General features: G+C 38.0%; 2 protein-coding genes across 4 annotated transcripts in view; one reads left to right on the top strand and one right to left on the bottom strand.

The window, feature by feature from the left end:
* The window catches only part of ppp1r13l (protein phosphatase 1, regulatory subunit 13 like), a 28,059-nt gene extending 11,230 nt beyond the window's left edge, over nt 1–16,829 (bottom strand). Inside the window, exons 1-4 of one of the 3 annotated variants that reach the window (XR_014769983.1) lie at nt 16,572–16,829; nt 4,117–4,179; nt 3,885–4,006; nt 687–1,260 (exon numbers count right to left, since the gene is read on the bottom strand). Coding sequence is in view for 2 of the 3 variants with exons in the window: in XM_084717466.1 (XP_084573592.1) it covers nt 687–1,260; nt 3,885–4,006; nt 4,117–4,153 (733 nt within the window). In the remaining variant the exon portion in view is untranslated. Of the gene's footprint in view, nt 1–686; nt 1,261–3,884; nt 4,007–4,116; nt 4,180–8,329; nt 8,562–16,571 lie in introns of those variants that run through there. The other 2 variants (XM_084717466.1, XM_084717468.1) reach the window with 2 other exon arrangements.
* Nucleotides 16,830–18,789: 1,960 nt separating this feature from the next.
* opa3 (outer mitochondrial membrane lipid metabolism regulator OPA3) lies at nt 18,790–21,785 on the top strand. Its single transcript, XM_084716401.1, has 2 exons — nt 18,790–18,961; nt 20,995–21,785. Exons 1-2 carry the CDS (start codon nt 18,820–18,822, stop codon nt 21,321–21,323), a joined length of 471 nt encoding a protein of 156 aa, XP_084572527.1. The 5' UTR covers nt 18,790–18,819; the 3' UTR covers nt 21,324–21,785.
* The last annotated feature ends 258 nt before the right edge of the window (nt 21,786–22,043 follow it).

Below are 22,043 nucleotides of genomic sequence, written 5' to 3' on the forward strand. Positions count from 1 at the left end.
AGTACTTTACAGGCCAGTAAGATCTCCTAGACTTTTATTTGTAGACTTGTGGAATCTCTGGAGGAACATGGTGACATTAAACCCAGAGTAATTAAATTCTTTTGGATGGGGTGGCAGTGTGACACAATGCACTTTTTAGGTGATAGGTTGCAGTGCATTGTTTAATGGTATTACTAAACTATACTTTCTATCTATGAATCCCACTGTTAGCTTTTTTCCCCCACATTAAAGTTACCTAGAGCTTCACACCCATCTTCACATATGTAAGTAACATAACAGCAGAATTATTAATTAATACCATGATTAGCTGAGCCCTTGAGATACCATGTCTAAATATTATGTTTAGCAATAAAGCAAAACAAAAACTGATTTATTAGAAAAGATCAGTCCTGAATATGACAAGTTGTCCAGTTGTGGCATTACAGTGAGGCATAGTACTTATAATGCAAGGGTCATGCTGTATTATACTTCTCATATCTGTAATACATTGCAATCATGCTTATAATGCATTACTCTGTTTCCTGAAATTCCTGAGGTATAGGCAAATGTACATTATAAGCTGGTCATAAATGACTATAAGTGGTCATAGTTAGACAGTTAATCATTTAATCTATGAGAGAACACAAGACGTAAAATTAAATTATTTGTTTAACAGGTCAATTCATTCCAATTTGACAGCTACTTACCAGGTTGCCTGAAACCGCCTAAGTTCCGCGGGAGCGTGTTGGACATTGGGTGATTGAAAGACAAAGGGGAGGGGCTTCTGTCTGGCCGAGGCGACCTGCGGCCCATCAGGCTGCTGTCATAAGGGCTCAGCAAGTTGCCAGAAGATTGGAGCGAACCAGACCGAGAAAACTGATCAAAGGAAGCAGATGTGGGGCTCGGAGAGGGGCTTCTGTCCATGTAACTGATTGAACCTCGTGGGCTCCTGTCGTAATGAGAAGAGGAACTGCGTCTCGGGGTGTGAGGCGACTGTACGGGGCTCTGCCGCTGGCCGTACGAGTGCGGGCTGTCAGGTCGAGTTCGAGGAAGCGGAGAGTGTGCCCTCCTGCGGATCTTTGGGGATGAGAGTGGGCTGCTTGTGATGATGACAGGGGAGGTCGGTGAGTTTTTACTGTTGGAGAGGAGGGAGTCCTTGTGATCGAAAGTTGTCGAGCTCGGAGAGAAAGGCTGAGAGCTGGAGTTGCCATTACTGCTGCTGCTGGAGGGGCTGTACAGCCCGGTGGACTGAGGCCTCTCTCTGTAGACTGTAGAGCTGGTCTGAAGAAAAAATGTATCAGTTATAAATCAGTATTATAAGAAATGATCATACTGCTGTGCTGGATTGTAAAATTTGCACACTTTCATTTTAATAAGGATAAAACAAGACTCATTTTGTTGGCATTCAACAACTGCTGCACCAATAGGTCTTTGATAGACCATCAATGGGTGAGACTCGAATCATAATATGTTGTTGTTGGATATTAAAAACATAATTGTTGTTTTATTTTGGGTAATATGACAACATGTTTAAATTTTACTATTGAGCCTAGTAGCAAATAGTCATTTAGCTTTGAATATCAGTCCCTCCAGGAAGCTGCGTTGTTGCGATCTCAGCAATTAATGCAAATTCAGCCAGTTCCCCTGAGTGCAATCCCCTTTATTTACATTTAAAGCATATTCTATTAGAATTTCTGTAATCTTGTGACTTTTTTCTAAGGTTAGACAACACTCAGAACAGAGTGTGGTTTCATTCTCATCCACAATTTCCTGCAAAAACATTGTAACATGCATCAATTTTTTTTTTAGAAAAGTTGCCATGAAATTAGACATTTTAGGCCACAACAATCCCCCCAAAGGCCTGTGAAATCCTGGAAGGACTGGAATATGGACAGGTAAACCTCAAGAACACATTTGACACATAGAAAAACAATGAAAGAAATCCTCTGGTGGAAAATCCAGATGTTAGTGGCACACTAGAGGATGAGAAGGTGCTGGATTTGACGGACACAAGACAAACACTATTACACAGGCTTTCATGATAACTATTACTGAACAATATATTATTACAGATATAACTGCGATAAACAATACTGTTGTCATTTTAATAATGAGTACCAGTCTGATACCAGTGCATCAGAAAAATAACTAACAGCTGTGTACTACTATGTTAGAATGTGATTTGCTGGCTATCATTGTTATATCATCCTCAGGTTATACTCCTTGTGAAACATGCCCAAACATAGACAAAGAATTAACGCCACAGTTCATGACTTTGCCATTCTGGGAATAAAAGTGCTGTTTGGGATGGGAAGTACCAGGGTCCCATTTCAGGGTTAATAAATTACATGGTATTGGACTGTTGCATAGACTTGCACACATAACCTGCACTACATGTTGGGCAACTGTGAGTACAGCCTTTCAAAAAGCAATGAACTTTTATTTCTTAATAATATTCAGACAAAAGACAAATATCCTAAATAACTAATACCAAAATAACAAAAAAAAAAAAAAACAAAAACCAAAAACCAAGTATTCTTGGTAGGATTGCACTAATACCACTTTTTTTCAGACTGTGCAAGTACTTGGGTACTGAGGATACTGAGTGCCGAGCGAGTACTTAATAATGTCAATACAGTTCTTAAAAACATGTTTGTACATGCAGCTTATTACCAAAAAAAGATGGTTACAGACAGATTAATCAGTCGCTTTGTTCAGCTAGTTTTCACCTGCCGCGACTAATTGGTCGCAGGTCCATTTATTTCAGTTTTACATGGACTTGCATGGAATTTTTTTCCAAAGTCACTGCAGTCATTAGTGGATGATGTTGAGGACAGTGAGTCTCTCGCGGATAATGTCGGCGCAACCAAAAACCAACTTGTAGAACTCTACGTCACTTTGGATTTTTAGATGTTTGCTTGTGTCAAGCGGCTATTCAGTTTAATGAGTACGAGTACGAGATCTATCGGCCTCAAGTAACACAATCTCCTCAGCTCACCTGATTCACTATTGTTGCATCTGTGTCTGAGTGTGTGTTTCTGTGTGAGGGGAGCTGCCTGAGCCCCACCCATGGTGAAACTCTGACACACAGAGCAGATGAAGTGAGGAGAGATGCAACTCAACCAGAAATGACAGCCAAACGTGTCTCAGCATAGTTCTTTTTGTTTGTTTGTTTGTTTAGCGTAGGCGTCATGAAATAATTTTGTCGGAGCTGCACCCAAGTCTTATAATGGTGAAGAAACCCTGCTGTTTATTCTGCCATCATGTTGGTTAAAATGTTGGTGACCTTCTTAGGCAAAATAAATACACTTATAAACACGACGGGCAATATTGGAGTCGGCAAGAATATTGTGGTCATGTCCATACTGTACGATAAGTTGATAATGTAACTACCGTCACATGCCTAACTTTTACATCTTCACACCATTTACATATATAGAGATGGACAACATGACAGCTCTCCAAACATGAAGCCAAAACATCTTGGACACCACCTGGTTAATGGCGGCAGTATAGGTCATTAATCTTTTTAGCAGATGGGACACGAGCCAAACTGAGCACACATCAAATATATTTTTCTCTAACATGGTTTATATTATTTTAGGTAGTTCTTATGGTGCTGATGTATGCTCAAGTGTTCATTTTGTGTATCAGTTTGTTTTTTTAGCAGTTATTCAATGCTATAAAAAAAACTGATTGAGTCAGCTGGCTGTGTGGGTGGGATCCATGATCATTACCACAGACTCCAAATGACATCACCAGCACAAGATGGCAGTGTTCATATCCATCCATCGTTATTTATGTCAGTGGTACTCACTCTTTCAAACACTACACAAAAAATAACTGCAAAATGTTGCCAACTAACAGCTAAAAGGACAAAAGCAGTGGTGAAGGTTTGTGCGTACCTGATAGTCAGACTTTGTGTTGTTGTTGTCGGAGGAGGCCTCCTGCAGCAGGGAGCTGAACTCTTTGGACAGCTCATCTGCTGTGGCCAGCGACGCATTCAGGTCATCATTTATACTCTGGACTGAAAATAAACCACACAAGCACGACAGACAATCAGCGTATGATAATAATCCCAGGTGCACAAATATACGCTGAGCCAACAACACAAATCAACGACTTGTGGAAACTCACACAGCATGCTGCTGCCAAAGCTCGTCTGAGAAGTCATTGCTGTGAGGTAGCGGCTTTCGGCTCCTGGAAGAGGAAACACAAAACAGCTGTTGGGAAAACGATCTCACACCACCTTCAACAAAGTTATCACAGTTAACTAAAACTAAACTAGAAACTAAAACTAGGTGTGAAAAAACTTTTCGCTTAACTGAAATAAGAATAAAGACTAGACTTAAGGAAAAATAGAAAAGTAACTGAAACAATAGTTTGAACTTACAATATGAAATGTTGAATGAAACTGAACTGAAAACAAAAATTGAAAAGAATATTTCCTTTTTCTCCTTTTTTGCAGATCTCTGACAGGGAATCTGCAAAGATTATTTTAATATGACCCCTTTGTAATCACCAACATCTTATTTTGTAATTTAATTACATGTAACTAGTTACTCTCCAATACTGTTAGTACGCTATTAGAAATGCTGGTGAAACTGTGTCATAATTAGCACGTGAACTCTTGAGTTATGGCCAAAAACATGTTTTGTGAGGTCACAGTGACCTTTGACCACCAAAATCTGAGATGCTTTGCTCACGAGAATGGGATGGATGTGAGGTCACAGTGACCTTTGACCTGTAAGTGTGATCAGTCCAAGTGGACATTTGTGCCAAGTGTGAAGAAATTCTCTCAAGGCGCTCTTGAGATATCACGTTCACAAGAATGGGATGACCTGAAAACATAATGCGTCAACAGCCACAGCTGTTGCTGGCATAATGTATTTCAAAAATTGTTAATCATGAATTAATGACTACTTTATTTTATTTAAAAATGAATTATTTCAGACAATAAATTTTACAGCCACAAAAGAAATAGACAGAAGCAAAGGTTCATTTTTGCCTATCCTATTCAATCCACTAAAATAAGATAAACCCAGAAAATTACAGACGTCCTTCAGCATACTGTCATGAATATGTACAAAATATATGAGGCTGATAGTATAGTATACTAATATAGTAGTATACGAGAATGCGTTTTATCCCCATCATGTTTCAACAGCATGTTTCTATTACTTCAGAGGACATTACTTTTACTTACATTTATTTCTGGGGAGACTGACCTAAGCCTACCCATAGTGATTACTTGTCTAATCCTAACCCTAATCCTGAATTTAACCTAAACCCAGCCTTCATTAACCCTGATCCAAGCATATGCATTTTGTCCACATAAGAAATATTACACACACATTCCCACAACACGAGTTATACACGTCCTCACACGCATACATGCACAAGCAATTGCATGATCCCCTCCAGGCTTAAGCTTGGTGGAGATAATAAAAACTAATGAAAATTATAAACCTGTAATAACTCTGCCTTCAACTGACTTTTTTTTTTTTTTGTACACTTTCATTTCTATTTCAGCACTTTCTTATGAGACACGACATGCTCCAGCTAATTATAAAACCTGACAGCAGAAAGATTCGTATCAACAAGCTTTGCTCTCTGCCCTCTTGGTTCCTCTCATTCCAGTCTTTGGCTCTTTGTTTGAAGCAATAAAATCAGATTTGCTTTGGCTTCACAGTAGCGTTTCTCGCCTGCTGTAGGCTCAAAGCTCTCTCACCCCTCCAGGTGCTTTAACAGAGAAGCACTTAAATCCCCTGTAAACACATAACTTGCATGTCATGTCCAAACAAACCACAATTTCCTCATACTTTTACACCTTTGAATAAACACTAGGAGGCATGAAAGAATTTATGTAAAGGATCACGCCACTCAGTGACATCAGTGAACTCTGAGGACAGTTTTAGGAAAGTTGGTTGCAGTGTCGATCCTGTTCGCTGACTCAACTACATCACTGGTGGTGCCAGGTGTCCCAGCTTAACATCACATATGACTGGTCTATATGAGAGCCAGTTTCAGACAGAATGACAGGCGCAGCAAACAGCTAGTCAATGGAATGACTGATTACATTAATACTCCAGACAGCTGTGTGTGCCAACATGTCATGTTAATGATGAACAATCACCACATCCTCAGTAATCACTTAAATATCTGCATGGAAAAGAATTCTTCACAATTAAACATTATGGGTCTGTTTTTCTGCTCATTAAAGGGATAGTTTGGATTATTTGATGTAGAATTGTACGAGGTATTTATCGATAGTCAGTATATTAGTAGATGATAGAGAAGCAGGGAGGAGCAGCATGGAAGCTAAGTGATATACTGTTGTGAACAGGGTCAGCAATAAAAGGTATTCTAGCCACATAAAAAAAGTTCCACCGAATAAAAATCAATTTCAGTTTAAGTGTTCGCTATGTTTAGAATAATTTCACAGCTCTACTTTGCCATCAGACAGCCTTTTCTGATGGAAAACCACTGTTACATAAGCCAGACATATTTCTCTCTTCAAAACCACCAGACTCCAGAGGCAAAATTAGTAATTTTACTTTGCAGAAAATGGCAGCTTCTGGTTTACTGCTGCTGTGATCTGTTGGTTAGTTTGTGTCACTGTGTGATTTTGGTGAATCCAAACTATCCTTTCATAAAACCAAAGTCACACAAAAACGCAAACTAACTAACAGATCAAAGCAGTAACAGACCAGCAACTACTGTATCTGTGAGGTAAAATTACTGATTTTTCTAATGGAGTTTGGTTGGTTTGGAAAGGGCGATATTTGGCTTATATAATGGTGGTTTCCTGTCAGACAAGGCTGTCTGATGGCAAAGTAAAGCAGAAAAAATATTCTAAATATAAATAGATTTTTTAGGTAGACCTTTTTAGTGGCTAAAATACCTTTTGTATTATAAATATGTGCATGTTGCAGCTGATGAAATATTGATGATAAAATTGCAGTTAAATTGTGCGTTTATTCAAGTGTTTTGAGTCATTCTAATCTGTTCCTCATTTACAGTCCTAGAATGTACTAATAATGATGGCCGTGCAAACACATAAGAAAGTGAGGTCAGTCTCTCAGCCTGTGGAAAATAAAGAATCCACTGTCAATGACCAGTCAACCACCAGGCCTGCTGTGTGACCACTCAACATTTTTGGGAGCTATTTTGGTGCGTTTCCTGCTTTAAAAAGAAACCGCAGCTACACTTAAACTATCATATATCTTCATCTGTTGGGTTTTTTGTATGACAGATATGATTTTGTAATGACAGTGATTGTAATTGATTGTTTTCTTGTACCCACTATCCTTTAATATGCCTTGTCTACATGACACTATACCTAATGTTTTCCAGAGTAACCTTAATCTGTTGGATGTTGCATTTCTTCAACTGTAAAACGTTCTACCTTGTTTAAATATATAGAAATACCAAACAAGATATGATACATGTAGGCCACTATAAGGCAGATTTGTAGTGGTTTGAAAGGTGTTAACACCCTTTAAATGGTGTCTAAGTGTTTCCTCCTGCTTCAACTCTTGTCTTAAGCTAACAGACAAACAAAGGCAGGATTCCATTAAAGGACCAGTCGGATTTAGTGGCATCCAGTGATAAGCTTGCAGATTGCAAACACCTCATCATTCTGCTTCAAAGCGTGCTGGAGAACCTACAATAGCCATGAAACTCCCGCAAAACGTGAAACGCCACATCTAGAGTTTGGTTTGTCTGTTCTGGGCTTCTTTAGAAACACAATATAAGTTTTATTTATTCAAGAGTAGTAAGTAGTTCAAGACTTAAAACTCCTCTGACTTTACAAGGTGATTTGAATGAATGCACTGTAAAGAGTTGAATTAAATAATCAAATTAAGTTTCTAAAGAAAAACATGATCAGCGCATTAGCAGACTTCCCAGCATGCATTGTGTGAGAGCGAAAACTCTGCCTCTGTAAAGGTGTCCTTTCCACTTAATATCTTAGGCATACTGAACATGTTTTCTGAAGTACAACTGAATTAATCGATTTTAGAAAAGTTTGTTTTCACTCTGTCTTTGCAAATTCAGTCAAATTAAAATTTTAAGGCAGTCTGGACATTCACTTTTTTAAAAGTACAACAGGGAACTTTTCTATCTTGCTAATTTTAGAAACTCCTAAGGACAAGAGCGAAAGTGTTGCTACCGTAATAAACATAAAATATAAATAAAAATCTCCCACTGCTTCTTTTTAACTGGTTAACATATGATTCAACTTTGCCTTGAAAAAACTATAGAGAGGGTGGATGGTTCATTAAAACTCCTTGTAGTAGCTGGCCTGATACAAAAGGTGTGTTTTACATAAAAAAAAAATAACATGTACCTTCAAACTTGCCCAACCTGAACCTCTCAGTTATTGGTTGAGCCCCAGACACCAGTTGAACATTTGCCAGAGTCAGAGGAAAACATGTGTTGCACAGTATCAGGTCATCAAATTGAAGTGTGCAGCACAGTCAGATAATAACTAACGCTCTTCACGCTACGTTCTGTGCTGCAGACGGGAACTGTCGCGTCTCAGCCAGGGTTGGTCACAAGCTCACATTCCTCACCACTCCTCCACTGCCGGGACGCTTATCTCTGTCAAGAGCAGCTCACACACAAAGAGATTACACTCTCACTGACTCACAAAGGTCAGGTCGATCACTCACTGAACTCTCACCTTCCTGCCCGGCAATTCATTCACCCCACCCCGTCACCGCCCGGCGTTACACTCTTCTGCATGTCTCATCAAGCTTTCCGGTTTCTCTTCACTAATTTTGGTTTTGTGTTAATCTATTATTACTGACACACTCTCAGGACACCTTTAAAACTATATTTTAAAGTTAGATTTAAGTAATAAATAGTTTTGGATTGATTTATGAAGTTTATTTTTCTCTTTACTCATGCCTTTTCTCACTGTGTTAAAGTCACTTAACATAAGCAAACATACAGTCACCAAACAACATGTTCTTAACAAGAGGACAAGTGTTTCTCAGTGACTAACAGAGTGTTATTGTCAACTTATAATGCATTAATATAGTAAAGAAAGGTTCTTACCACTTCCCTAACTTTATGCATCTTCTTATGAGCTGTTATTTAGTGGTTTGGACATGACTGTTTTTGTTTTTTAATCTTTGACAGCTTGTGTAGGTTATTTGCGTCTCGTCTGCATTTGCTTTTCTTATCGACATGCTTCATTGCTGTGCAAATAAACAAAGGAAAAACGAACAGCACAGGCTAGAGGTAAAATTAGCATTTTGAGAAGAGAAGAATAAATAGAGAAGCACATTCACTATTATGCTCGTCTATGAATAATATTCTCTATGAATGGTTTTTAGGAACAGTCAGTTCCTAAAAAAGTTGTCACATGGAATTTCACCTGAGGCATCTATTACGCCTTACACACCCAGCAGAGACAGGTGTCGGTCTTTAAAGGGACAGTTTAACACGAAATTAAAAATACATATGTTTCGTCTGACCTGTAGTACTATGTATCCATACAGATTGCTTTGATTGTCTAGATGTCTGCCTTCTCTTGAATATTATGAAAGTTCCCGGTTTGTTCTGGTGTGGAGTAGATGTGTTTTTTTGGGAGCTCCACCTTCACTTCTAACTTCTACCTCATTCTACAGTCCCTGAATTTTCATTTTTTATGTGTCTGAAATGAGTTTTAATGTTTCAAACAAAATGACGAACCCAGGGAAATGAAAGGAACAACAAAAATGGACGAGACTAAAGCTAACACTGCCGATGCTCCGTCTCCATAAACTAATAAGGATGTCCTGGAAATGGTAAACATGCTCGATGCATGCATGCACAGTCAACAACAGGTTTGCAGAACTTAATATACCCCTCTTGAGCCTTAAAGCAGCTCAACAGGATGACATTGCGCAGGTGTCTTCAACTGAGGCTGCAACTGAATTACATGAGATGTGAATGATGTGAATCACTTGGAGGCTTTTTCTCACTGTCAAATATTTGCTTAACTTGTTTCAAGGCAATCTGTCAATTGGTGTGGCTTCCAGAGCTTCTGCTGCTGGGCCAGGCTGCACTACTCCCAGGTGAAAGAACTGGTGCTCAGGCTGGCAAGAGAAGAGGTACCGCAGCCCAGCGGCAAATCTGACGTGGATTCCAAAAAAACTACACAACAATGACTCTTTCCAGAAATCATGACCTTGTTGCTCAAGATAATCCACACCCACCAACAGTATCACAGCTCAGAGGGAAGTAACAGGCTCGTGCTTGTGACAGCACCAGATGTAAAAATTAATGGTCCTCCTTGGCTGAGCTCTAACCTCTCATCCGTGAGTAGGTGCACACTTCCTTCTGCATGGTGATACAGCACTGTTGGCAAATGTAGTTCAGTAGAGACAAAGCAGTTCCTACATGAAACTGCTCACAGCCAGGTCTGTGGATTATCTTGAGTAACCTGGAGAGAGACTTTGTTGTTGAGTTTTTCAAAAGTAATTTTTGGTGTTTTGAGCAGCACAAGCTGAATGCCATTACATGTGAAAGAAGGCGGACATCTCCAAAACTCTGCACCTCACACCAAAACTATCTAGATGGATAAATAGCTCTACAGGCCAGAGGAAAAATATGTACAGTATTTTTGATTTTGGGGTGAACTGTCCCTTTAAGAACTGAAACACAGAAACATTAATCATTTGAAAATTTAAAGTGGACTGACAGCCTGTGGCCACTGCAGTGGAGCTGTCCTGTAATCCAGGCTGCTGCACTTTGGTTACTTTCTCAAGAGAAGTTTCTTGGAAAACCTCATGTTCACTTTCCTCCCAGTGCTTTGATTACAATGTCAGCTGCCTCTACCAAACAACAATTAGGTCTCTCCGGCGGTCAAGCCGAGACGAAAGCCACAAGATAAAACCATGACGGAGGACTTCACGAAACTACTGACTACGTCTACATAGAAAGTTGGGAAATCAGAAACTTAACAGACACACAGAAAGCAGAGCGATCCTGTGGGAAGCAGAGAGATCATAAGGATTAAAGACAATAATGATTAGCTTTGCAGAATGCCAGGGTGTGTCTGACCAAGAGTACAAGCAGCCCCTCCCTCTTTCTCTGTCCTTATTTCCATCCAGGCTTCCATTTACACACACACACATACACATACACACACACACACACACACACACACACACACACACACACACACACACACACACACACAGTATTATTCATATCCTTCCTCCAGATCTTTCAGGCTTTGTCTCGGTTCACTCTTGGCAGGGAACTTGGCTGAAACTGAATGATAAAAGAAATTCCTCTGACACAACAAAAAGCTTCCAGTTGGAGCTCGCTTTTCACATTTCTTTCGCTTTTTTCTGTCATAGAGTCCTGAAACCTCAGTCTAAGTCTGGCTGTATGTCATCATGCAGACAACAACACAAACTAAATTATGTCCCACGCACTGAGGCTGTAAAAAAAAGCAAAAAGGACACCAGCTGTATGTGGTGAGGCCGAAAATCATGATGCATTTATGGTGAAACAGTTCCAAACCCTGGTTTGGATTAAAAACATGCACAACAGCTACTACATCTCTGTAACAAAAACACAGAAACAATTTCTGGGGCTTTCCAGATGCTGAGTCAAACAATGCTGCACTGATTTGCATTTTCACTACCACTTTTAACTGTGCTGTCATGCGCCTGAGATGCATCTTCACTGGAGTGGGACCAAAACACACTGGGCATGCAGCAAGTTGGTTGCAGTGGTGTCTCCCCAGTGGTGGAAACAGTACTGAAAATCTGTACTCAAGTACATGTACTACTGCATTAGTAATAGTAGTAGTACATTAGTACTGGTGCTGGAAAAATACTTAAGTAAAAGTGCAAAATTTTTGTCTCAAAGATTACTTTTTCACTATTTTTTCACTACTACCAACTCCTACTCTCTTCTGCTCAGTGGTCACGGACATCTCTTCAAACTAGGGCTGCAAATTTTGAGCAATTTCCTTAATCAATGGTTGAAAAAGCTAAGAACTGATTAATCATTAATAAATGATAAGATATATTTTTTCTCATTTTCAATTTTTCCTGTTTATCTCATTCTAAATTTAATTTTACTTATTCAAAAAATGGCTCTGCCAAACAAAACAATTTCAAATGTGGTGCCATTACTGTCATTTCTAGACGACTGATTAAATATCCATGAATTTTAATTGGTTGAATTCTCAATGCTGCTGCAGTGTTTAGTTTTTCAGATCACCTTATTGGCTACAAAACTTCACGTGAATTGTTAAGATATTCATTCAAATTGTATTCAGTACTCAGTTATGATTTTAAAAGTAACTAAGTAGATCACATGGTGTAAAGCATACTTAAGTATGAGTAGAAGTAGTATATTAGTATAGAAGTATATGGAAAAGGAGTACTACAGGCACATAAAGGCCAACTCATTTACTTGCATGGAGGACAGCCCACATGGTGCTGCACTGTGCTTTCCCAGCACTCTTGCTGCATTTTTTCAAACACTGGGGCAACAGGGGGGCAATCACCCTGCTGCCCCTCCTCACTGAATCCGCCAGTGGTACCACAGGTGAATAAATCTCCTGTCGATTCCCACAGTTTGTCATTGCTCTCAAAGTTACACACAGATCCAATAAAAACGGAGATATAAATCGACAAACAACAACTAAGCTGAACAAAGGCAGGTAAAAATAAACACAGAACCACCATATATATAATTAGGTTAACAGGTGTATATATAAATACATGCTATAAATAAAGAGTAACAATAAAACCACCTGGTATTAAAATGTTATTTACACAAACTTTCTTAATTGCCCTCATGTCAGCACACAGCTTGATTTGAAATATCTGGAATATCAATGGTCTGAAGTCATCAAGGTATTTTCATTCCAGGAGTCCAACGTCAAAGATAACATTGCAATGTTTACATTGGCTCACCACTGTTTCATGTGATGGGAATCATCTGAAATGGGCTGATGGTATTTCTAGACTCTGACAGGAGATTAAGGCCAAGGCTAATCGTGCAAATTACAGGAGGGAGGTATTGTGCAATTACCAGATAAAACATCAGGAATCTGTGTCATGTTGCTCATCTGGTGAATTTACGGTTTTCATCTTCAGTATCTGCCACACACAACCATATAAGGAGTGTTTCCAAAAGAAAAATCACCTCAGGTCTTACGGACCAAATTACCATGAGGTAATAAGCTCTATCGAGGTTTGTTTCCAGCTACATGAGCTGTTAAATTTGGCTACTGTTGGGAGATCAGGTCCCTGCTGACATATCAAAACATATGACCTAATTACTTGGGCAGCACAGGTCTATAATACATGATATATTAACTATATATAACCATAGATTAGCAATTTGCCTCCCTATGTGTGAAACAAATATATAACAAAACAAGAATGCATGTTTGAAGAAATGTAATTGGCCTAAATGTAATGTTAGACATTCAATGGCAGAAAGGAGCACAAATGTCGTATACTTCATGTTTTAAACAATGTATTACCTTACACGTTAGTTGCCTAAACTATAGATTACTGTAGATTTAGTCAACTGAAATATTTATATATTTATAAAATAAAATATATAAAACATATAAAATATGACTAACACTAAATCAAAATTTGCTGTCATAATCAACTGTGGGTATATTAACATGCACAAATTGTTTTGCACTTATTCTGAACTATATTCTCACTCATGAAAATGAATATTCCACTAATACTGCTGTTCACATTCACAGTGGACTGGCAGCGTACCATTTTGCTTCTTGACGTCAAAACAGTATTTTCTCAAAGTTTTCCACTGGTGGTGGATTTGTTCAACCATGCAAACACAGCCTCCCTCTTTCATGCTCTCAACCACCTTCTTAAAAAGGTCGGCGTTGTGATTTTTTGCACATATCCAAAAACCTGTTGATGTTCAAGTTTTCACAATGTTTAAAAGTAGTTGTGTTTTCCCTCTGAACACTACTGTGAACTTTTGCTTTTGTGCATGCACTTCTACCCCAGCCTTGCACACACATACTCTGAATGCATCCAAAGGATGCTCCTAAAACCTGAATACTACTAACATACATCCCACATGTTTTAATCGGAAAATAATTCAGAATATCTAAACAGAAGATGCTGTTTACATGACTAGCATCAAATTCAGAATATTGTCATAGTCATATAGAATAATACTGGAGAATTAGCATGAATTGTTGTGCAACATAGCCACTGCTACCATAAATGATTCACAGATTAATCACGTCCTCTACTCCCAGGCTTCAACAGTTGTAAGCTTCTCACATACAAAAAACTCCACCCAGAGTACTTCTTTTTATAATCCTTACACCTGACCTAGTTAGTCATCGAAGCTTAGCCTTAAACAATAGAGCTCTACTGATTGTTTCAAACTGAGGAAAACAATCATTCTGCACACACTGAAGGTGCATGAACCATGTATGGACCAGGAGATATTTCTGAGATGATAACTAATCTGAACAGAATAGGCTACAACCTGCCTTCATTCTTCCTGTGGTTCATGATGCTGCAGGCTCCTTGGCATTTTAGCACTATGCCAGCTATCCTCTTCCCTTTTAGAGCAAAACTGTTCTCCGCAGCATGTGACTCAGGAATCTCTCAGGGCTACACAACATAACAGACATTTCTGGCAAGTTACATGCTCCATTTAATACCTGCTGGGCATCATGCTCCATGCTGGGGTGCAAAGAAGGCAAAGCTATAGGGGCAAAGCTATAGGGCCATTACAAAGAAATTTATATCTGCATGCATGTGTGTGCATGCATGAGTCTGATCACTTTAATTGCAGACGTTGTGGTGACAGCAGCCTCTGAGCACTGCAGACAACAGGTTCCAGCAGGCAGGTACTTATCAAAATGCAGCTCAGCTGGTTTTCACTGAGGCCCTGCGCAAAGCAGAGAAGTTGGATAACTTCCATTTAAAGCCTGCTCTGACAAGAAGGTTTGGTTTGCTTGCAGATTACGCTTTAGTGATCGGCCTGGTTTAATGTTCAACAAATAACTAACAAACAATGACCCATTTACTTGTGGTCACGAGAAATGGAGAATTGGAGCTACTCCACATGTTATGATGGATTGTTCTGTTTAACTCTTATGTAATACTATTATCAGCTGCTCACCTTATTGTGACCTGTGGTGGATGAAAATTAATGGTGATTTAGAGAGACAGTTCATCCCAGAATCAAAAATACTCTACGTAGTTTTTCCTATTTCCTATCCTTCCGATTTTGGGTTTTTCCAATGTATTTTTTGGTGCTTTTTGCACACCACAAGCTGAGTGTCATCTAGTTCTTCCAAAACTCTGCAACTTACACCAAAGCAATCTATATCAAAGGTCTCAAACTGCCGGCTCGGGCTCCTCCTTCTGCCCCCAATGTAATGTAATCCAGCCCACAAAATTATTATTATTATTTTTTATGAATTTTTCATTTTGTCTCACACCAATTTAAATTATTCAATTGAATAACCACAATTGTAAAACAAAATTGCACTTTAAAAAAGAAAACTGCATGTATTTCTGCAGGATTGCATGTTGCAATTCACCAATATTCTTTTTCCAGTAAAGATTAGCTTGTTCACAAATATTTCTCTGTCTGCAAACACAGTAGCAGATCAGCAAATTATCTCGAGTTTTAACCACACACTGCTGTGGCATTTGACAAAAGCACGGACAAAACCGATAATGCTCAGATAAACATTTTCATCAATCCAAGGTGACAGAAGAGCTGCAGAGTTTGTGTCCAATGCACAGCTAACTAATGTACATAAAATGTATAAAGAGTGCTACAGCATTACTAAAATATATTAGTAATTAAAACAAAAATGATTTCTCAGAAATATTGCACATTCTTGCATCACTTACATGTTGAAGTGGCCCGTCTATGACATAACAATCCCATCAGTGGCTGCAAGTCAATTTGATTTTGAGACTTCTGATCTAAATGAATGGATAGCACTACAGGTAAGAGGAAAAGTGTGTATTTTTTTTAATTTTGGAGCGAACTGTCCCTTTAAATCACTATTAATGTCATTCATTTACTAAAGGTCACAATATGGTGAACATCCACAATATTAATATCACATAAAACATCATAAAAGTACCCTTCAATCAGATAAGATCACTATTAAATCACTATTAATGAGGTAACTCTGGCTGTAAAGTCGCCTGTATGACTGTCAGTGTAAGGTTGTTGGTGCTGCTGTATACAAGCTATAGATCAGTGTGTCAGTGTCCAGCGGCTGGCTGTTGAACTTGAAGTTTTCCTCTGTGTCTGCAGACTGAGAGGCATGCCAGGCAGGGACGGTAACATCTGATTTTCATTAGTTTGAGAACAAGCTCCTCCTCACACTCAAGACCCGTCACAATGGATGAGAAAACCACGGAAACACAAACTATACAAGTGAAACAAAAGAGTGATTTAATAACTGAGACGAACAGACTCGAAGACCAAAGACGCACAACACAGACACGATGTTGTAATAAAACACTCTGTCTCCACCTCGCGCAGTGTCTCCCACGCTGAGAGGTGCGAACCGTACGGAACGAAAAAAAAAACTTTCTTACCTCAGAAAACGAGACGAGCCTTTTTTTGTTCTTTTGTCTCAAACTGGAGAAGAAAGCTGAGTCCCTGTTCAGAGTTTGTTCCTGAAGTTTGTCTGCTTCAGTCTGTGTTTCTCCCTTGTGTCGGCTGCTCCAGACATTTAGTCATAGCTGCGTACTGACTGGAGTTATTTTGGCTCATGGTCCAGCCCCTCTGGCTCTCTCTCCACCGCTGTAACCCGAGCCAGGTGTTCCTGCCACAGCTGGCACAGGTGAAGTATGCTGTACATCACCGTGCTGAGCTGACACCTTTTCATTTTTTTTTTTTTTTTTTCGTAGCCTACAGATTACACAATTGTCTACATGTACATAAAGCTGTAGTCAGCATTATAACCACAGCAGATATAAGCTTCTTTCGTATAAGTTTTAAGTAACCATATGCTAAAGCAGCGGTTCTCAAATAGGAGTCAGGGGACCTCAGGGGTCCGTGGCACTCTGCCAAGGGGTCAGGAAAAGGTTTTGAGATTCATTAAATTATCATATTAATTAATTTACAAAAGGCTCCTTCATTGTATGTATATGTTTTGTTTTTTAGCAATTATCATTTATTTACAGAAACTATTTCTTTTCCACAAATAATTTTATAGACCTATCGTTTGAAGTCCCTGGCGTATTTTATATTGTCTATTATTTCTATTATAAACTTATCTATAATATAAAATATATAAAATAAACTGCAGATTCGAAATATTCTTAATAACTTACAAAATGTTTCAGTTATAAAAAAATATATATAAATATATAGGCCTAAAATCATTTTAAAAAGAACAATAATATGCCTGGCCTTGGACTTGAATGTGATAGAGGGAGCCATTTCCACCATTAATGTGCTTGAATAGATTGTTACATCAGAAATTGATCTATGAACTATTTTGGATTTTAAAATTAAAATAATCTTTGTTTAATTGTGAAGCCCTATGTAATGAATAGATAAATAAATAAACAAATAAATAATTGTTTATATCTTAATAATTTAAATTGGATTTATTTGGCCTATTTTATATTTTCTATTATTTATAATATAAAATATATCAAATAAAATGCAGATTCTGAATATTTTGAATAATATAGAATACAAATATTGAAATATAAATAATTAAAAAGGCCTAAAAACATTTTTTTTTTTAAAAAGAACAATAGTAGTCCTAGTCTTGGATTTGAGTATGATAGAGGGAGCTGTTTCCACCATTAATGTGGTCTGTGTCTGTGGCAGAGTGCCTCTGACACTTGGGGGTCTCCAAACACCTATTTGAGAACCTTTGTTCTAAAGTAGCCTATATTGTAGGGTGTTGTTTCACCAGAAACCTCAATTTCTATACCAGATAAGATGGTTTGGGAAAATTATCAATATGTCATTCTGATAAGATCTGTGGGCAAAGATTCAGTACTACATCAATGACTGTATAAACAAATTTAGGTCACCAATTCCAATGAAATGTCAGTATCTACCAAGGCGCTCTGGGCTTGTGTGAGCATGCTTTTGTTGTTAAAAAGGTGAGTAAATTAATAGTCATTTGCATACATCTGCGTTTTCTTTTCAACTTTATGAATAGCAACAATAAAACACAAACAATTAAAGGAACAAAACAATGAAACAAATGTCAGGGAACTAAGACATCACATGAAATAAAAGGATAAATAAACCAATAAATAATAACATTCAGTAAAGGGGTTGATATTCAGTATATGTATGATAATAGGACTGGGAGGAGGTAAAATAGGCCTAAGGGGGATAGGGGCAGATAAGCGTAAAATGACAATTTTAGATGTTTCACAAATTGTTTGGGTCTTTGTTGCTTTTTATGTTTTTTAGTTTGCCTATACAACTGTAACATAGATTCATGTCAGTTAGAATTCAGGTAAAATTTGGTTTTGAGTGGTCCATTTCATTGTGTGTGTAGAATTTCCCAAAAAGTATAAGTAGTTGTTTTTTTGTCGTTTTTGTTTAATTAGTTATTTTCATGACTTCCTTCCAAATCATTTTCCAATAATAAAAAATTAAATCTCTGTTTTGGAAAGTAATCTACGACATATAAAAAAACATTTTCGTCATCCATCACAGAAATATTTACCGAAAATACAACGACCTTTCTGTAACACTAACAGTGAAAAAATTGTACCTGGGCGGGTTTGAGTAACTCTGTCAATCATTTAACGTCATCACGTAACCTCAACGTGCCCCGCCCTATCGTGAGGAAGTGTTTCCGCCAAGATGGTTGTCGGTGCCTTCCCTATCGCCAAGCTCCTCTACCTCGGTGTGAGGCAGATGAGCAAGCCTGTGGCAAACCGAATAAAAGCGGGAGCCCGGAGAAGCGAGTTCTTTAAAAACTACATCTGCCTGCCGCCGGCACAGAGTGAGTAACCGAGCTAACGGCTGCTAATGACCGCTAGATTTCAGTGTCAGACACCCCGGACGATGAATAAAGCGATGATGAGTGCAACAACCAATGAGATTGCATTTGTCAGGAAGACCTATCCAATTATTTTTGTGGGTTTATGTGGTTGACCAATAGCAGCCAGGCGAGCTCGAAGGGGGCGGGTCTTGTCTGTCATTGAACAGGTTGTTTGAAGCCTTTGCTAGTTTGCTAACAGTACATGACAGCAGTCTGAATGCCTTTTGACCCATAGTTTTGCCCCATGTCCTGACCAGAGAATGACATGAACTGGTAAATATATTGTTGAGCAGCAACCAACAGACTAGTGCTGTTGAGTAGGCACGTCGACAGTTTTGTTTAGTCGCACCAAACCCTGTCAAAATCGAAAGTAAAGCTAATTTCATCCAGTTTAATTTACACAGTGCCAATTTAGCGCTAAAGCCACAATTCATTTCATTCATTTACACTATTCACACCAAAGAAAACAGAGAAACTAAACAAAGATTATGCATATATTAATTTAAAATATATATAAAAAAATCATAGCATGAAAGAAAACTTTAATAGAAGAAATGGAGAAACATTGGGTTTAATCATTCAAATAAATATTTCACTCGATAAAATTAACAATAATGGACAAATACCACCAAGGTATTGATTATTAAGACTCATTATTTTAATGTATCAAGATTGTGTTAGCTTTCCTGGCAATTGTGTCGCATTGCATTCATAATGCAAATTGTCAAAACTTTGATACAACCATAGTATCAAAAATCATAATACAAAGTCTGTAAGTAACAATCATTTTCATTATTGATTTAATCTTCTGATCATTTTCGCGATTAATCGGTTGGTTCATACAAAAAATGGTAAAAAGAAAAAAAAAAAAAGGTTCATTACAGCTTCCCAGAGCCCAAATTGATGTTTTTAAATTTCTTTTGTTGTCCAACCAACAGTCCAAAGCTGGAATCAGCAAATGTTTGATATTTTTGCTTTAAAATGACTTAAACGATTAATTGATTATCAAAAGCATTCTGATTCTAAAAATGGTTGGCATTTAATTTTTTTTCAGTCGTCAAATTGATTAATCGACTAGGCTAGTAGTTACAGCTCTATGATACCTCTTTCAATACCATAGCAAAAAGAAAAAAGTCCTAAAGTCACAGTTCGTGCAAAAAGTAGGGTAATTAAAAAATATTTTCATTAACAACCTGCACACAGTGCTGACACAGAAAAAAGGAGCTGAGCACTGTCTGGTTTTCCTATACTGCAAGCTAAATTTGAGGCAGGACACAATACTATAATTAATTGATACTGTACTGTTTTAAACACATGGTACTGAATAAGTACTGAAGCATCAATACTTTTGACAAGGTAAATATGAACACATCCATCTCATTGCATTCTCACATGTATTTCAAACTGACTGTGAATTATTATCAGCAGTGGTGAAAGACATAAAGAGATTTTACTTGAGTAAAATCAGAAATACTGTAGTCTACAAATACATGTTAAAGTCCTGAATTCAGAATGTTACTTAAGTAAAAGTAGAGAATTATTATGAGCAAAATGCACTTAGAGTACCCCTCTAAGTAAATCTAAAAGTTTTAAATATGCAGAATGGCTCCTTTCAGTGTTCTTAGGAAATACTACTACTATTATTCTGTTTTTATTTCTAATGAATACATATCAGACCAATTTAATTTTGTAGTCTGATAATGTGGAATTGATTTAAGATGCTTTGTATACTACTAGGTAGATTAGTAAAATAGTACTGGATCATATCATATGAGCATTTTATTTTTTTATGTAGAATGTAACTCAGAACTATCATTGTTAAAAAAATGAAGATGAGTAAAAAGTACAATATTTACCATTGAAATATACTGGAATATAAAGTAGCAGAAAATGGAAATACTCATCGAACACATATGTGCAAATGTGAGCAACACCAAAATATCATACTGAAAGTCTAAACAGAACTGTATGCTGTGTGTTGGTTGCCCCCACAGTTTACCACTGGATTGAGATGAGGACAAAGATGAGGATCATGGGCTTTCGAGGTTCCACCATTAAGCCACTGAATGAGGAGGCGGCTGCAGAGCTGGGTGCAGAATTGCTGGGAGAGACAATCATTTTCCTCATTGGTGGTGGATGTATGGTGCTCGAGTACAGCAGGCAGGCTGCAAACTCTCGCCGCAAAGAAGAAGAGCTGAATGAGACCATCACGAGCCTACAGACTCAACTAGCAGAACTCGCACTAACCACAGAGACTCTAGACGCTCAGCTGCGAGAGGTCAACAGGCAACTGGTGTCCTTTCCTGCGCCCAACAAAAAATGATTAAACTAGTTCTTTGCTGTATGATGTGGCCCTGTGTGTTGGTCAGTGTGTGAAAGAAAAAGAGTGGACAAGCATGGTACTGCCATATGTGCAGCCTGATAACCACCCTGCTTTCCACACTGTCCCCTGTCCACAGGTGGAAGAGGTGGACATAAGCATATCAGTGCACTGTGGATTTGGGTACTATCAATAGCTCATGTTTTGAGCATCTAGTTGTAAATTGGAATTGCTATGATATTCATAGTGTATTTCTATGGTTGATCTTGCATGTTCATTATAAACCTGACTGTACATAAAGATTTACAGTAGAAGGCAGTGGTGATTTGAAGTTAATATATATTCACAGCAGCTCAAGCATATTACTAAATCTTTTTATTTCAGTGATTGTCATTGACCTTAATCACAACAGTGATTTTCATTGGCTTCAGTTATGAGGGAGATTATATAATGCCAGTAATACATGCATACAAGATACAAATACAAGAATTTTCTGCTCTTGATTGAATGCCAAAAACAGACAACAAAAACAAACAAACATCAGTTCACATCAGTGGATTATGTTTGAATATCTGCCCCGACAGTTTCATGGACATGTTGTAATTACACTGTAAATCCCTTTTCTGGTTCAGGTATATTGGATGTAATGACAACTGTAAAAGGATGCTGTAAAATAAAATGGTATGCTGTCTGTTGTAGAGTTTGTGTCACATTACACATAAG

The sequence above is a fragment of the Lutjanus erythropterus genome, chromosome 4 (assembly GCF_056507025.1).
Source record: "Lutjanus erythropterus isolate fLutEry1 chromosome 4, fLutEry1.hap2, whole genome shotgun sequence".
Lineage (NCBI taxonomy): Eukaryota > Metazoa > Chordata > Actinopteri > Lutjaniformes > Lutjanidae > Lutjanus > Lutjanus erythropterus.

Bases quoted from the DNA above. Each gene is read 5' to 3' on its own strand.
- opa3 (XM_084716401.1), top strand. From the start codon at position 18,820: ATGGTTGTCGGTGCCTTCCCTATCGCCAAGCTCCTCTACCTCGGTGTG. The intron at 18,962-20,994 runs GTGAGTAACCGA...TTGCCCCCACAG, and splicing joins CTGCCTGCCGCCGGCACAGA to TTTACCACTGGATTGAGATG.